Source organism: Myxine glutinosa, chromosome 5, assembly GCF_964187855.1.
Source record: "Myxine glutinosa chromosome 5, kmMyxGlut1.1, whole genome shotgun sequence".
NCBI classification, from domain to species: Eukaryota; Metazoa; Chordata; class Myxini; order Myxiniformes; family Myxinidae; genus Myxine; species Myxine glutinosa.
Window position 1 is genome coordinate 177,145,501 of NC_136265.1, and position 18,384 is coordinate 177,163,884.

Below are 18,384 nucleotides of genomic sequence, written 5' to 3' on the forward strand. Positions count from 1 at the left end.
GGGGCCAAAAACGATACATAGCAGGATATCTCATAAAGTTGTGGATGGATTTGGACGAAACTTGCTAGAAAGGTTGTGTGTCTGACGAGGACGATTCGATTCGATTTTGGTGAAGATATGAATATGGATTCGGATATGATAATTATTTAATTTGTGAAGTGATTCTTCACCATGGCGAGATAGGGCCAAAAACGATACATAGCAGGATATCTCAAAAGGTTATGGACGGATTTGGACGAAACTTGGTGGACCGGTTGGGTTTGTGACGAGGAAGAATCGATTCAATTTTGGTGAAGATCTGGATCAAGCCAGTAGAATTTATTAAGTGATTCTTCACCATTGAGTGATATGGCTAACCAGGCGGTGGTACAGTCACGTGAAAAAGTAAGTACACCCCATGTAAAGTTTTGACTTTTTCAACATATTTCAACATACAGCTATTTGATCTTCATTTCAACAATATTGATAGATAAAGGTGATATTGAAGCGCGGTGTTACGCACACTGCTTGTAAGCAAGGAGGAAGCGGACAACGCGGTAAGTTGTAAGAGTCTTTATTCAAGAGCTCCACTGTAACACTGGAGCGTTCCGGGCTGCGCGCCCGGTGTATATCCCGCGGCCACGCCTACTCCTCGGGCGTGGCCGCCGCCCACTTGGTGCGCGGAATGATGCCCTCGCGCCAGTGAGCTTTCGTGTCCACCACACGCGCCCCCCCAGAATTCCCGCGCACCTGGAGGGCCAGTTTGCGGGGCAAACGGATGACCCGGCCGAAGCGCCCTCTGGCGACTGGCGGCGTCCGGGGTGCAGGGATGCCAGCTGGGATGCCTCCGGCTGCACCCGGGATGGGTGCAGGCTCGGGGGGTGGCGTGCCGGCGGGGCCGGGCGGTGCCAGGGGTGGGCCCGCCGGGGGGCGGCCCCGACACGGGGGCCGAGCCACCGGCGGTGGGTGGTCCACGTCGAGGTGGGCCGGCTTGAGGCGATCTATGGAGACACGGTCAGGAGTGCCGCCGATGTCTAAGGTGAAATGTTTCACCCCGGTCTCCAGCACGCGGAAAGGCCCGTCGTACGGGGGCCGCAGTGGTGTCCGGTGGGCGTCGTGCCGGACGAAGACGTACTCTGCGGTGCGAAGCTCCGGGGCGACGTGCGTAGGTGGGTGCCCGTGGTGCGCCGTGGGCACCGGGGCGAACCTCTGGGCGGTCTCCTGCAGCGCGGAGCGCTCCTGCGCCGCGGACCATGGTGCCGTGGAGTCGGGGAGGAACTCGCCCGGCACCCGCAGCGGTTGCCCGAAAACCAACTCCGCCGGGGATGCACGCAGGTCGTCCTTGGGCGTCGTCCGGAGGCCCAGCAGCACCCATGGGAGCCTGTCGACCCAGCCGCCGTCGCGGAGGGTCGCCCGGAGCGCGGCCTTCAACGAGCGGTGGAACCGCTCGCACCGGCCGTTAGCCTGGGGGTGGTAGGCCGTGGTGCGGTGCAGCTGGACTCCGAGCCCCCGCGCGACCGCCCCCCAGAGCTCCGAGGTGAACTGGGGGCCGCGGTCGGACGAGATGTCCGAGGGGGCGCCGAACCGGGCGACCCAGGTGGCGATGAACGCCTGCGCGACGTCCGCCGCCGTCGTTGACGCCAAAGGCACGGTGTCCGGCCACCGGGTGGTGCGGTCCATCATGGTCAGGACGTGGGTGAAACCCCGCGAGGGGGGCAGAGGTCCCACCAGGTCCACGTGAATGTGGTCAAACCGACGTTCCGGCACCGCAAACGGGGCCATTGGGGCCTGGGTGTGTCGGTGCACCTTCGCGCTCTGGCACGTGAGGCACGTCCTGGCCCAGCCGCGGACGGCCTTCCGGAGGCCATGCCAGACAAACTTGTCGGCGATCAACCTCTGGGAGGCCCTCGTGCCCGGGTGGGACAGGCCGTGGATGGCGTCGAAAATCTGGCGCTGCCAGCCCGCGGGCACGATGGGGCGAGGCCGCCCGAGGGAGGCGTCGCACCAGAGGGCCGTGCCCGCGCCGTTGAACGGCACCTTGGTGACGCGGAGGCCCGTAACGGCGGTCCGCAAGGCCTGGACGTCGGGGTCGGCGGCCTGGTCCGCCGCCATCCGGGCATAGTCGATGCCGAGGCGGACCGCGTGGGCAACGGACCGGGAAAGGCAATCCGCCACCGTGTTGTCCTTCCCCGCGACGTGCTGGATGTCCGTCGTGTATTCGGACACGGCCTAGAGGTGACGCTGCTGCCGGGCCGACCACGGCTCGGCGACCTTGCCCATCGCGAACACCAGTGGCTTGTGGTGGACGAAGGCCGTGAACGCACGGCCCTCGAGCAGATGGTGGAAGTGCCTGACCGCCAGGTGGAGCCCGAGCAACTCGCGGTCGAAGGTACTGTACCGGCGTTCGGGTGGGCGAAGCTGCCGGCTGAAGAACGCCAGCGGTTGCCAAGCTCCACGCACCCATTGCTCGTGCACCGCGCCCACCGCGTAGTCCGAGGCGTCGGTGGTGAGGGCGATCGGTGCATCGGGCGCCGGGTGCGCGAGCATGGTGGCATTAGCCAAGGCGAGCTTCGCGCCCATGAACGCCGCATCCATCTGCTCGGTCCAGGTGACGTCACCTTTGCCCGGCTTCCCTCGGAGGGCCTCGTGCAGGGGGCGCAGGAGCTGGGCGATGCGGGGCAGGAACCGATGGTAAAATTTTACCATGCCCAGGAACTCCTGGAGCCCCCTGATCGTGCGGGGGCGCGGAAACCCCTTCACCACCTCCACCTTGGCCGGTAGGGGGACGGCCCCGTGCCTGGTGACGCGGTGCCCCAAAAAGTCGATTTCAGCGACACCGAACCGGCACTTGGCGGGGTTCACGATCAGGCCGTGCTGGCCCAGGCGTTCGAAGAGCATGCGGAGATGGTGGAGGTGCTCTTCGCGGGACGCGCTGGCGACGAGGATGTCGTCCAGGTAGACGTACACGAAATCCAAGTCGCGCAAGACGCTGTCCATGAGGCGCTGGAACGCCTGAGCCGCATTCTTCAAACCGAAGGGCATCCGAAGAAATTCGAAAAGACCAAACGGCGTGATGACAGCCGTCTTCGGGATGTCCTCCGGCCTGACGGGGACCTGGTGGTAACCGCGTATGAGGTCCACCTTCGAAAAGAAGGACATATTCGCCAAGCGGGCGGAAAAGTCCTGAATATGGGGGACGGGGTAGCGGTCGGGGGTGGTGGCGTCGTTGAGACGGCGGTAGTCCCCGCACGGTCGCCATCGCCCGCCGGGCTTGGGCACGATGTGGAGCGGCGACGCCCAAGCACTCTCGGAGCGCCGCACGATGCCGAGCCGCTCCAGCGTAGCGAACCCCGCTTTAGCTACCGTGAGCTTCGTCGGCTCGAGGCGGCGTGCCCGGGCGTAGACCGGTGGCCCGGCGGTGGGGATGTGATGTTCCACCCCGTGCTTGACTGTCCCCGCCGAGAAGGTGGGCCTCATGAGGGCCGGGAAACGGGCGAGGAGGCGGGTGAATTCGTCCGCTGCCGGAAGCGTGCAGATGAACCTGGCCGGAACCGAACCGCTCAGCAAGACGCTCGGCGAGCCGCTCAATGAGCCGCTCCGTGAGCTGCTCAACGAGGCGGGCAGCGCGCACGCGAGCGAGCTGAACGTCTCAGCCTGGACAAGCCTTCTGTGCTTTACGTCCACCAAGAGGCCATTGGCACAAAGGAAGTCCGCGCCAAGCAATGCCATAGGCACATCGGCAGTCACGAACGACCATCGGAAAACCTGCCCTCCGCACCGCAGAGAAAGGCAGCGTTTTCCGTATGTGCGAATGGGCGTACCGTTGGCAGCAAGCAGAGCGGGACCCCGGCCCGCGGTCTGCTTGTCGGACGTACCGGCGGTAACGACACTCACCTGCGCTCCCGTGTCACACAGGTAACGGCGCCCGGATAAGGTGTCCGTTATGTACAGGAGGCTGTTTAATCGGCCGGCGCTCAGTGCCACTACCGAGGGCCGGCCCGGGCGTTTCCCGACCTGCCGAATGAGCACGGCGGGCGACATTGCCGGGCTTCGTGGCCGAACCTCGCGTGGAAATGGCACCAGGTTTGCGGCGAAGCCGGAGGCCGCGGTTTCCGCGGTGGTGGTGGGCGGGGAGTGGCGGCCGCCACGAGGCACCCCTCGGAGTAGGGGTGGGCACCTGCAGGAGGTTCAGCGGCGACGCATTGCGTCGCGTAGCAGGGGTGGGCACCCGCAGCAGTTTCGGGCTCGGGAGCCGCTACGGCCGCACCGAAACTCGCCTGCGTGTCCAAAGCCGCGTACAACTTCTCGGCCTCGGCCGCGAGCGCTCGGGGTTCCGTTGTCGCAGAACCGGCCAACGCGAGGCGTACTCGTGCCGGCAGCTGGCGTCGAAATAACGCCCGGAATAGAGCGTTCGGGGTTTCGTCGCCTATGAGCGACAGCATATGGTCCATTCGGACCGACGGTCGCGTGTCACCGAGCTCGGGGAGGTCCAAGAGGCGATCGGCCCGTGCGTCCACCGTGAGGCCGAACGTGGCGAGGAGGAGACGCTTGATCGCCTCGTACCTGTCGTCGGCCGGTGGGTTCCTCAGGACCGACACGACGCGGGCGGCTGTGCCGGCCCCGAGGGAGGCGACGACGTGGCAGTAGCGTGTCTCGTCCGCCGTGATGCCTCGAAGCCTGAACTGAGCTTCGGCCTGCAGGAACCAGATCTCCGCCTGAGCTTCCCAGAACTCAGGGAGCTTTATCGCTACCGCGTTGGTTGCCATGGCTGTGGCGGGTTCGGGTGGTCAGTGACGGCTGACCAGAACGTCGGAGGTCACCAATGAAGCGCGGTGTTACGCGCGCTGCTTGTAAGCAAGGAGGAAGCGGACAACGCGGTAAGTTGTAAGAGTCTTTATTCAAGAGCTCCACTGTAACACTGGAGCGTTCCGGGCTGCGCGCCGGTGTATATCCCGCGGCCACGCCTAGCCCTCGGGCGTGGCCGCCGCCCACTTGGTGCGCGGAATGATGCCCTCGCGCCAGTGAGCTTTCGTGTCCGCCACAATATAATCTAACAAATATCATGAAACATTTACATTTTGTAGTCCAATGTATAATTTAAATATAAATAAATGCAAATTTCGCATGTGGAAAAAGTAAGTACACCCCTACATTTATCACTACTTCAAATATCTAAAATTAGAATCAGGTGCACCAGCTCAGGTGCAAATGATTAGAACATCGTTAGAGAGGATCTTGGAGGAACCTGTCTTATTTAAACCTCAGACATTTAGTTTGGTTTGCTCTTTGTTGTTGAAGTGTGCGGCGTCACCATGCCTAGATCAAAAGAGCTCTCTGAGGCCTTCAGAAAGAAGGTTATGGATGCCCACGAGTCTGGGAAGGGATTTAAAAAGATCTCCAAACAATTTGAAATCATTCATTCGACTGTCCGGAAGATCATCTACAAGTGGAGAAGATTCCAAACAACTGCCAACTTGTTCAGGCCAAGCCGCCCCAGCAAGTTCAGCCTGAGAGCAGACCGCAAGATGCTGAAAGAGGTCTATAAGAACCCCAGAATGTCATCACGGGACCTACAGGTAGCTTTTGCCACTGTTGATGTCAAAGTGCACGAGTCTACCATTAGAAAGAGGCTGCACAAATTTGATCTACATGGGAGGTGTGCCAGGAGGAAACCTTTGCTGTCCAGAAAGAACATCAGGGCAACACTAAAGTTTGCCAATGAACACCGAGGCAAAGACCAGCACTTCTGGAACAATCTGCTCTGGACAGATGAGTCAAAGGTAGAGCTATTTGGCCATAGTACTAGAAGACATGTTTGGCGAAAACCAAAGACAGCATTTGACCACAAGAACCTGATATCAACTGTAAAGCATGGTGGTGGAAATATTATGGTTTGGGGCAGCTTTGCTGCATCAGGGCCTGGGCAGCTGACCATCATAGAATCCACTATGAATTCTTCATTGTACCAGAGGGTGCTTGAGGATATTGTGAGGCCATCTGTCGGAAAGTTGAAGCTCAACCGAAGGTGGACCTTGCAACATGACAATGACCCTAAACATACCAGTAAATCCACCAAGGAATGGCTGAAAAGAAAGAAATGGAGGGTTCTGGAATGGCCAAGTCAAAGCCCGGATCTAAATCCCATCGAGATGTTGTGGGGGGATTTGAAACGAGCTGTGCATGCAAGAAACCCCTCAAACATCGCACAGCTGAAAGAATTCTGCATGGAGGAGTGGGAAAAAATGTCTCCCAGTCGATGTCAGAGACTGGTAGACAGTTATAAGAAACGCCTACTTGAGGTTGTTTCTGCCAAAGGGGGCAATACCACCTATTAGAGCCAAGGGTGTACTTACTTTTTCCACATGCAAAATTTGCATTTACTGTAATACCCCGGCCTACGTCATTAATTGGTTCCATAAGCCATGACGTAACTCTGTTTTTGACGTAAACCGGGCGTAATGCCTTAAAAATGCCTTAAAATGAAGACAAACACCATAAAACTAGAGTAAATAACTCGCGAAAGTATATAACTATCGCTAAACCTTAAAGAACACTAAAAACACATTTTAGTCATATTTTTTAATGAGTAATGAACACAATTAATAAATGAATTTGTAAAGAATAATAAATAAAATTAATAAGATTATGTTATTCACCTTAAACATGGCATCTCTTCTGAACACAAACACACATTTTAGCAGTCTTAGCCGGCGGCGCTTTTTCAGTGACGTATGCGAGAATACGTTGCCTATCATGAATGATGGTCGATACCGTCGACCATGGCAGCCCTAAGGCATAGACCTTATCGCGAATCGGTAAATATCAACAGAGGGCGCTCCACCGCAAAGCATGATGGGATCGAAAAGGGGGCAAACATAAACACGAACCCAGAAGAGGAAGCGTCTGTCTACGATCGATGCTGTGTTTACGGAAAGGAAGATGGCTAATGTGAAAGAAATTCAGCGTTTTTTGGCATTAAAATCCAGCGATTTAAAGAAATATTTGAGGGAAAGGGGGGTTCCCATTGGAGAAGAGAAACAACCTGCTTATGCAAGAACAGTTCCTGAATGTTGAAACCTCGATCGGCCATACAAATATCATCGCCGGGCTGGAACTTGTCTACAATGTTCGTCATCTTTACAATTTTTTTGTCCGACGTGTTTCCTCCTGTAGGTTTGGAAATGTATGAAATTGTTCCGCTAGGTGTAATACCAACAAGGCCCTTGAGAGTAGGTCTTGACTTATATTGGCTGTACACTTACGAATTTGATGTTGCCAGGGAAGGTCTATCTATTTCGATTTCAGTGCGGTCGATTATGCATCTCACAGTACCCTTATACTTGTGGAAACATGCTGGGTAGTACTTCATAGTGCATTCTTTGCTGGGCCAGTGGATGAAGGCAGCCAGCTCCTTTGCCAACAGTGGAATCCAAGTGGACAAAACTTGGGAGACGGTGCTTTGTCCTAATCCAAAGCGAAATGCGAGGTCCTCCTCGCGAAGATTAAGCCGAAGCTTCACGAGTGTCATGAGTAGTTGATCCTCCAAAGATTGAGATCGCTTAACTCCAGGTTTTGTAGTATTGTTTATTTGCCAGGTCTTGTCTTCCATTGATAATTTCCCCTTATAATAATGAAGGTTCTGTGCATGAGGGGATACTTCTGCTAATAACCACTTAAACAGGTCATAACTAGGTATGTTTTCTTTTCAACTTCATGAATCGACCGGTTAGTTCCTGCTCCCAGCTACTGGCATTCGTTCGCTATGTCAAGGGAGATGATATCAAGGAAGAATTCTTGTTCTGCAGTGCCCTGGAAACAACGACAAAAGCTAACGACGTCATGGAAAAAATGAATTTGTTCTTCGATGCGGGAGGAATTCAGTGGGAGAATGTATGCGGTGTCTGTACTGACGGTGCTCCTGCCATGTTTGGTTCCAAATCCGGATTCCAAGCAAAAGTGAAGATGCTGGCAGCACCACAAGCGAAAGGAACCCACTGTATGATTCATCGCTATGCCCTGGCTTGTAAGACTCTCCCTCTCTCATTGAAGAAAGTTCTTGAAGTCGTAATCAAGATTGTTAACTTCATCAAGGCAGGGGCTCTCAACACCCGAATGTTCAAGGAGCTGTGCAAAGACATGAACGCGGAACATGAAACGTTGCTGTAATATACTGCTGTACGCTGGCTTTCGAAAGGGAATGTTCTGAACCGCGTCTTTGAACTTCGTGCGGAAGTCAAACATTTCTTGAATCTTCAAGGGAAACATGACCTCCTGCAGCATTACGACGAAGAATTGTGGAACGAACTACTTGCTTATCTTGCTGACATTTTCGAGCAGCAGAACCAGCTGAACCTCAAGCTCCAAGGAAGAGCGACTAATATTATTCTTTTCCACGATCATCTCAGAGGATTTGTTGCCAAGCTCCAAAACTTGCGCAGGAAAGTGAACACAGGAAACATTGCTATGTTCGAAAGAATGTCTGAATTGCAAGACAGCATGGGAAAAGAGCTTGATCCCGTACTGAAAAATGACATTCTTGAGCATCTGCAGTCACTGGAGCTAGAATTTCATAAGTATTTTCCTGATTTAGACGACAATGAGGCAAAAATTGTGAGGAATCCTTTTTCCGTCAACCTTTGCGTGGAGAGCATGCCGGAGGCAATGCAAGATGAATTCCTGGATCTCAGAAACGATTCATTTGCCAAAGACCCATTCGAAGAGAAGAGCTTGACGGAGTTTTGGGTGGGAATGGGTCGCTACCCTAATATCAGCTAGATAGCTATCCGGGTGCTTCTGCCATTCTCGTCTACCTATCTCTGCGAAGCGGGGTTTTCCACGCTGTTGAATATCAAATCAAAACAGCGTAATCGGCTCCACGTGGAAGATGACCTCCGCTGTGCCCTGACTGTGACTCAACCACGGATACCCCAATTGGTAGCTAAAATGCAATTTCAGCCATCCCACTGAGTTTTTAATTCACTTTTACGGCGCATGCACCACGTCCCTAGTTTTGATTACCTGAGTTGTTGCCTAATTGAGTTTCTTTTTGTGAGACACCTAACACACTGCGTTAAATACAGACACAACAGAGGTTTTTAGTTTTCACATATTCTTGACTTGGAACCTTTTCATACTGTTTTCTTGTGTAACAGTTCTATTTTATGCTGTCCATAGTGTTGCTACTGATAATATTAAAATCTCATATCAAACATGCATCATTCGAGTGACGTTGCTTTGTTTGCTTCTTCCAAAAACGATGTAGTTGGGAGTCAGTAAGGAACAGAAAAAAACTATGGAACTAAATGTTTACTTGTTGGCTACTTGGAATTCCTCATTTTCTGTGTAATAATCTATATAATAATAGCGTAAGGACTCGACTTTGTTATCCCTTTTACGCCGCACCCAGTGACCCGATGCCCACGGCACTAATGGATTTACCATCTACGAACCGCGCTCTTTGTTTATCACGTACAGACATACTCGAAAAATCTGAATTCGCCGACTTTGGAACTCAAAAGCATCCGATTAACGGCCGATACGACGCCATATTACGACGCCATCGTCTTGGCGTCTGCTGGGCGAAGGCGATGCGAGCGGTCCGCTGATTGGACAGTCGAGTGGTGTGAACATGGGTGGTGTGAACCAAATGGTCTTTTTATTCCCTTGAACATTTTAAATTAGGATATATAAGGAAACGTCTTTATCGTCATTTTAATAAAGTTAAATGGAGTGACATTGCGATTCTCGGGTCGTATTCAACTATGTGTTTATTATATAAATAACAACTCGCGGTCTGAGGTAACTCGGCTAAAAATTATCCGATTTGCACCAAATAAAGTTCATGAATGGTTGCACAGACCCCTACTTCTCACTAAAAGTGGAAATAGAATGTAAATCGGAGTTAAAACAAGCCCGCAAGGTCGCTCCGTGGAGCGGCCTGCACGTACTCAACTATGTGTGAATTATATAAACTAGGGCATTGCCCGTACTATATCTATATCTAAAATTATATCCCCCCCCTCTATTTACATGAAATGGTTTGGTCCAAAGCGAACGGCTTGCGAGTACGGTGACAATCCCCCCCCTCTATTTACATGCAATGGTTTGGTCCAAAGCGAACGGCTTCCGGAGTTTGGTAAAGAAATCGCCATCGCGTGCACAAACGCGCAGGAAAGCGAATGAATCGCAAATTCGGTTTTATTAGTTTTAAAACATAGTTTAACGCCAACATAGTTTGCAAACGTGAAATAAATGAATACGCTCTCAAATGTGCCATCCGAGGCAGAGTGTGTCCTCCACGTTCGGCACACGCGATCGTTCGCTGCTCTCTGATTGGTTGAATCGTTTTTTGGACATAGCTCGGTAAGTAATTGTCCGATTAATATGAAACCTTGAAAAGGCACATCCTCGGGTCCCCAGCAATATACCTGGCAAGTTAAAAGTATATCGGACCCGTGGTTGTCGAGAAACAGCGGTCACAGACAAACAGACGTACAGACGTACAGAGATTACTGGAATTATAGATAGATAACAACTCACGGTCTGAGGTAACGGCTAAAAATTATCCGATTTGCACCAAATAAAGTTCATGAATGGTTGCACAGACCCCTACTTCTCACTAAAAGTGGAAACGGAATGTAAATCGGAGTTAAAACAAGCCCGCAAGGTCGCTCCGTGGAGCGGCCTGCACGTACTCAACTATGTGTGAATTAATATATAAATAACAACTCGCGGTCTGAAGTAACTCGGCTAAAAATTATCCGATTTGCACCAAATAAAGTTTATGAATGGTTGCACAGACCCCTACTTCTCACTAAAAGTGGAAACGGAATGTAAATCGGAGTTAAAATAAGTGTTTGTTTTGTATTAAGCAAATGCACGTGGAGCATGCTTGCGAGCGAGCTGCGTTCTGGAGGTGACGTCACATGGATTACGTCATCGGCTTTGAGGTATGGGGCAGAATTTTTAGGGGCGTTCCCAAGTGGTTCGGTTTTCTTTCATTTTTAATGTTTCAGAGTGAATATAACAAAAAATCAATGCCATATTTGAATTCACCATAAAAAGACATTTAGATGACATCAAATGCATTTTAAGTGAGATTCCGTGGCTGTGGACCTTTAAGAGCTATCTATGTAATAATCTATATAATAATAGCGTAAGGACTCGACTTTGTTATCCCTTTTACGCCGCACCCAGTGACCCGATGCCCACGGCACTAATGGATTTACGATCTACGAACCGCGCTCTTTGTTTATCACGTACAGACATACTCGAAAAATCTGAATTAGCCGACGTTGGGACCCAAAAGCATCCGATTAACTGCCGATACGACGCCATATTACGACGCCATCGTATTGGCGTCTGCTGGGTGAAGGCGAAGCAAGCCGTCCGCTGATTGGACAGGCGAAGGCGAAAGCAAGCCGTCCACTGAGTGGACAATCCAGAGCATGCACTTGTGCCGGTGTCGGCGATCGTTGTGCATATACGCACTCTTCATTCTCATCTTTCTTCCTAACTCTTACTCGGACAAGCAAATCCCCTATGCCATCCATAATGGTACACTCTATCCATACACCACATCCTCCTTTCCGTCGATGTTCCATGGGTTTCGGCTAGTTTACTAATAATAGCGTAAGGACTCGACTTTGTTATCCCTTTTACGCCGCACCCAGTGACCCGATGCCCACGGCACTAATGGATTTACGATCTACGAACCGCGCTCTTTGTTTATCACGTACAGCCATACTCAAAAAAATTGAATTAGCCGACGTTGGGGCCCAAAAGCATCCGATTAACTGCCGATACGACGCCATCTTACGACGCCATCATATTGGCGTCTGCTGGGCGAAGGCAAAGCAAGCCGTCCGCTGATTGGACAGGCAAAGGCGAAAGCAAGCCGTCCACTGAGTGGACAATCCAGAGCATGCATTTGTGCCGGTGTCGGCGATCGTTGTTTATATACGCACTCTTCATTCTCATCTTTCTTCCTAACTCTTACTCGGACAAGCAAATCCCCTATGCCATCCATAATGGTACACTCTTATCCATACACCACATCCTCCCTTCTGTGGATGTTCCACGGGTTTCGGCTAGTAATTTACTAATTCTCATACAAACAAAATAGCCAATTAAAGGAAAAAACACCTCTCAGAATGCACCACAGAGCATCTAGAAATCAAAATTTTCTACGGGGTATGCCCCAGACCCCCCTAGCCTGCTTACACGCGCTCCGCCGCTCGACCCTCGCGAAAAGGAGGGGGGTGCTGGGGATGTGCTCTGGGAGCCAAGGGGGCCGTAACTCAAAAAAGGTTGGGAACCCCTGATTTAGAGTGTCATAGCAAAGGGGTGGAATATTTATTGACTAAGATATTTCAGCTTTTCATTTTTAATTATTTTGTCACACAGGTAAATAAAATTTCCAAAATAAAAAATCCATTGACATTATGGGACATTATGTGTGGATCAGTGACAGAAAATGTCAATTTAATACATTTTAAATTCAGGTTGTAACACAACAAAATGTGAAAAAAGTCAAGGGGTGTGAATACTTTCTGAAGACACTGTAGATGGTATGGAGTACACTTGTCTTTGCTGAAACCTTAAACCTTCCTGCAAAAATGGAACTGAATGTGCGATTTGTCTTCCAGGTCACTAATGAGCCGGTGTTTGCATCTGTTTCCTTCAACACCATGCTCTTCTACGAACCCTTCATGGTGGGATCCTCACACAGGTATGCAGAGGATCAACAGTTAATCAAAAGGTTTCAGAAAAATGTATGTATCGTTGAATGAAGATTTATTAAAAACAAAGATTCTGTCATATGTACGAGATCGCGAGAGATGGCAGACAATCAGCAGCCATTGAGGAAATTCAAGGTTTCTGAAATTGAGATACAGTTCCCTGAATGGTCTATCATGTTCACACCTGGAGGTCAATTACAATGATTTTTAGCTCACCTGGAATGTAGTTCCGGGGATCTCCTGCGATGGTGCGTCGTCAGTCTGTAAACACTTGCAACTTCTTTTCCAAAACTGCTAATATGATTGTTACCAAACTTGGCACAAATTATATTTGGTATGTTGCAACTCAAGTTTGTTCACGGCATGAAAAAAATCATTGTCTAAGGGGGTCTACCATTGGTCAAAGTAGATCCAGGTTTCACCCCATCTCCCCCCAAAATAGGAGTTTGCTTTTTAAATCGACGGAGGCATTATGTTTTTGGGTTGTTCGTCCGTCCGTCCGTGATAGGTTTTCGTCACCGCGATAACTTGAGAATGGCTGAAAAGATCTAAGTCAAACTTGGTGCAGTTACACTACCGGTCAAAAGTTTTAGAACACCTCAATTTTTCCAGTTTTTATTGAAATTTAAGCAATTCAAGTCCAATGAATAACGTGACATGGTACAAAGGTAAGCAGTAAACTGCTCGAGGTTAAAAAAAAACTTTAGGTTCGCAAAAACGGGAAAATAATGTAAATTGCACAGTTATATTGTAAAAAAGGCCTTCTTCAGAGAACAAGCAATGGGTTAACAACGTGTAAGTAAATGTAAGTAAATTAAGCGTTGAAAGTTGATGCAAACAATTCCTACAGGTGTCCCAACCTCTGCTGATTACTTGATTACAAACGCCCTGTCTGTATAAAAGAAGTATTGGAACAGACTGTTATTACACCCTCTGAAGCATTATTTGGACAATATTGCACTGCAGGAAGTAGTATATTGGAAACTGGAGGAAACTCTGACAGGAAGAGGTCTGGCAGACCCAAAGCCACAACAGAATCAGAAGACAAGTTTCTGAGAGTCAACAGCTTGCGTGATTAGGCGGCTCACAGGACAACAGCTTCAAGCACAGCTTAACACTGGTCGAAGTAAGCAAGTCTTAGTTTCAACTGTGAAGAGAAGACTTTGAGCTGCAGGTTTGACAGGTCGAGTGGCAGTAAGAAAACCATTTCCCAAAATGGCAAAATAAGAAAGAGAGGCTTGCCTGGGCGATGAAGCACCGCCAGTGGACTATTGTTTTTGAAATCTTTGAAAAAATTTGAAATCTTAGGTTCATCACGCAGGGTTTTTGTACTCCGTCGAGTAGGCGAAAGGATGGTTCCTCAGTGTGTGACACCAACTGTCAAACATGGAGGAGGAAGCGTGATGGCCTGGGGCTCTTTTGCTGGATCCAGAGTCAGCGACTTGCACAGAGGGACTGGCACCCTGAACCAAAAGGGCTACCACAGCATTTTGCAGTGCCATGCAATACCCTCTGGTAAATGCCTAGTTGGTCAGGGGTTCATCCTACAGCAAGATAATGACCCTAAACACACCTCCAGGCTATGTCAAAACTACCTTCGAGGAAAAGAACAAGACGGTAAGCTTCAAATCATGGAATGGCCAGCACAGTCTCCAGACTTAAACCCCATCGAGTTGGTTTGGGATGAACTGGACAGAAGGGTGAAAGCAAAGCAACCTACAAGTGCAACACATTTGTGGGAAGTTCTGCAACAGTGTTGGGAAAAACTTCCTGAACAATATTTGATTTCCATTGTAGAAAGAATGCCACGAGTGTGTTCGGCGGTTATATCTGCAAAAGGTGGCTACTTTGCAGAGTCAAAAATTTTAAATTAAATTTTGTTAATCAAAATGATTCTATGATTTCTTTTTTTATCTCCAATTGTTTATTTGTTCTATGCTTAATTTCAAAGTACATTGAGACATTAAACTGCGTAAATTTCAATAAAAACTGGAAAAATTTAGGTGTTCTAAAACTTTTGACCGGTAGTGTATGTATAATGATGAAAAGATGAACTGGTTAGATATTTGGGTCAAAAGGTCAGAGGTCATGTTAAGTAAAAATTATGTTGCCGCACCAACTCATGAACCAATGATTGGATTTAAAACAAACTTGGTATAAGTATATATAATGCAAAGATGAACTGATTGGATTATGGCATCAAGAGGTCAAAGGTCAGGTAAAAATGTGATAGCTTGAGCACAGCTGAAGGGATTTAAATGAAACTTGGTACAAGTATGTATAATGATGTAATAATGTGGGCGCAGGCATATTGGTCGACGTTATGACGTCAAAGAGTGTCGTTCTAGTCCCTCTGAAATTACACACACGATTTCGATGTAACTTCACCACAACCTTCATCACCCGTGATGTACCAAAGTTAGTTCACTGAGTGGGGGTTGTCCCCCAAAATAGGTATTTTATTGTTTGAAGTCTTATGTTGATGTTTTTATGATTCTACATGCTTTCCCATCTCCGAGCAACCATTGAAGTTGGTTTAAAATACCTTGATACTTTTAAAAATACCTTTAGTCGGTGTAGTGCATTGCTTTATTCTACCAGATGAGCGCCCAGGGGTATTGCCCCTGTTTTTGTCCCCCGTCGCACAGCGTAGCGAAAGGGGGACTATGGCTTTCCCCTCCGTCCGTGTGTGCGTGCGTGTGTGCGTGCGTGTTTGCGTGCGGGCGTGCGTGCGTGCGTAAGCGAAGGACCGCATTCGAATTTTGTGTGTGGGTGCAACCCACGTCAAAATCCAAGATGGCCGCCGCCATGTATGTCTGAACCTTGTGAGATGAATATCTTGAAAAATACGCGACGTACCAACTTCTAATCTGGTGTGTGGGTGTATCTAGGCGTAGGGAAGAACGCTATTGAAAATTGGGTCGCCACGTCAAAATCCAAGATGGCCGCCACCATGTATGTCTGAACCTTGTGAGATGAATATCTTGAAAAATAAGCGAAGTACCAACTTCTAATTTGGTGTGTGGGTGTATCTAGGCACAAGGAAGAACGCTGTTTAAAATTGGGTCGCCACGTCAAAATCCAATATCGCCGCCGCCATGTATATGTCTGAAACTTGTGAGCGAAATATCTCGAAAAAGAAGCGAAGAACCAACTTATAATTTGGTGTGTGGGTGTATCTAGGCACAGGGAAGAACGCTGTTTAAAATTGGGTCGCCACGTCAAAATCCAATATCGCCGCCGCCATGTATGTCTGAACCTTGTGAGATGAATATCTTGAAAAATAAGTGAAGTACCAACTTATAATTTGGTGTGTGGGTGTATCTCGGCATAAGGAAGAACGCTATTGAAAATTGGGGCGCCACGTCAAAATCCAAGATGGCCGCCACCATATATATGTCTGAACCTTGTGAGCGAAATATTTTGAAAAATAAGCGAAGTACCAACTTCTAATCTGGTGTGTGGGTGTATCTAGGCACAAGGAAGAACGCTGTTTAAAATTGGGTGGCCACGTCAAAATCCAAGATGGCCGCCGCCATGTATATCTGAACATTGTGAGATGAATATCTTGAAAAATAAGCGATGTGCTGTCTTTCCCTCGTGGTCCACATGTGCTGTCTTTGTCTTTCCCTCGCGCTCCCCATGTGCTGTCTTTGTCTTTCCCTCGTGGTTCCCCTGTACTGTCTTTGTCTTTCCCTCGTGGTCCCCCTGTACTGTCTTTGTCTTTCCCTCGCGGTCCCCATGTGCTGTCTTTGTCTTTCCCTCGCGGTCCCCATGTGCTGTCTTTGTCTTTCCCTCGTGGTCCCCATGTGCTGTCTTTGTCTTTCCCTCGCGGTCCCCCTGTGCTGTCTTTCCCTCGCGGTTGTCAGCTCTTTCACGAGCCTCGATTCAGTATAGAAAAAAAAGAAAGAAAAAGTAGCAACTTCTAATTTGGTGTGTGGGTGTATCTCGACATCAGGAAGAACGCTGTTTAAAATTGGGTCGCCACGTCAAAATCTAAGATGGCCGCCACCATATATATGTCTGAACCTTGTGAGCGAAATATCTTGAAAAATAGGCGAAGGACCAACTTCTAATCTGGTGTGTGGGTGTATCTAGGCATACGGAAGAACGCTATTCAAAATTGGGTCGGCACGTCAAAATGCAAGATGGCCGCCTCCATGTATGTCTGAACCTTGTGAGCGAAATATCATATCATAGCATGTTTTCTGTGTCTTCCACTTTGTCAACTCACATCACTTCCCCGACGGGGGACCTAGGCGTAACGCTTGTTCTACCAGATGAGCGCCCAGGGGTATTGCCCCTGTTTTTTAACATGCATGTACATAGTGGAGGCTCGTGGAAGGGCTAATACACTGAACAGATCAGGACATAACAGACAAACATAGGGGCAATACCCATGGTGCTCACCTGGGAGAATAAACAGTATACTGCACTAACTAAAGGTATTTTAAACCAATTTCAATGGTTGCTGGAAGACAGTGCAGCATGTAGAATCATACTAACATAATCATAAGACTTTAAACAAACAAAATAATACCTATTTTGCCCCCCCCCCCACCCCCTCCCACACCGTACCTCCTCAAACCCCAATTTTTCCAATGCCTTGAACAAACATTGGCACATCACGGATGATGAATGTTGTGGTAAAGTTTCATCAAAATTGTGTGTGTAGGTTATGAGAAAAAAACAAAAACCTATTTTGGGCAGACAAGCCCCCCCCCCCCCCCCCCCATAGATCACCTTAGACCCCAATTTTTTTAAATGCCAGGAACAACCTTTGGTACAACATGGGTGATTATGGTTGTGGTCAAGTGTCATCAGAATTGCATGTGTAGTTTCTGAGAAGAAATCATTTTGGGGGGCACCCCCCCCCCCCCGTAGATCCCCAAACGGGCAGATTTTTTAAATGCTGTGAACAAACATTGGTACATCACGGGTGGTGAAGGTTGTGGTAAAGTTTCATCAAAATTGTGTGTGTAGTTTCAGAGAAAAAAAGCAAATTCCTTATTTTGGGGGGTCAAACCTGGATCCACTTTGACCCCCGGTAGACCCCCTTATGCCCCGATTTTTTTTTAAATGCCGTGAACAAACTTTAGTCACAACACAAGAAATATCATTTGTGCCAAATTTGGTCACAATCCCATCAGCGGTTTCGGAGAAGAAGTTTCAAGTGTTTACGGACAGGCAGACGGATGGACAGACTGACGGACGGACGGACGGACGACGCGCCATCGCATAAGCTCCTATCCCCTGAACTTCGTTCCAGGTGAGCTAAAAACGAGGACGGAAATGGAACTATAGAGACGCACGCAAAAGGAGCGATAGAGAGAGGGGGGAAACGCCAACAACAAAGTTGAAGGCCATGATAGAGGGAGACTTGGATAAACAATGAGTGTGGGAGGGAATGGGGGGGGGGGGGGAGCGGGCTGGAGAGTATGCATGGTGTGGACAAGATGGATACAGAAGAAAACTCAAGGAGGGAAAACTGGAAATTTGGAAGGAGGAGGGATTGGGGTGGGAGGGAGGATTAACGAGGGAAGAAAAGATCATGGTTTTGGATGGGGGATGATCTGAGTTGGCGGTGAACACCTGTCTTGAAGACCTGGAGGGAAGAATGAGATTGAAAAGGATGTGGAAGTTGATTCCACAAGTGGGGAAAAAA

At 49.3% G+C, this 18,384-nt stretch overlaps 1 protein-coding gene across 1 annotated transcript in view; it reads left to right on the forward strand.

The window, feature by feature from the left end:
- LOC137426676 (uncharacterized) overlaps positions 1-18,384 on the forward strand; it is a 123,430-nt gene that overhangs the window by 70,841 nt on the left and 34,205 nt on the right. The window contains exon 6 of the mRNA XM_068115450.2: positions 12,627-12,709. Coding sequence (XP_067971551.2) covers positions 12,627-12,709 — 83 coding nt within the window. The remainder of the gene's footprint in view (positions 1-12,626; positions 12,710-18,384) is intronic.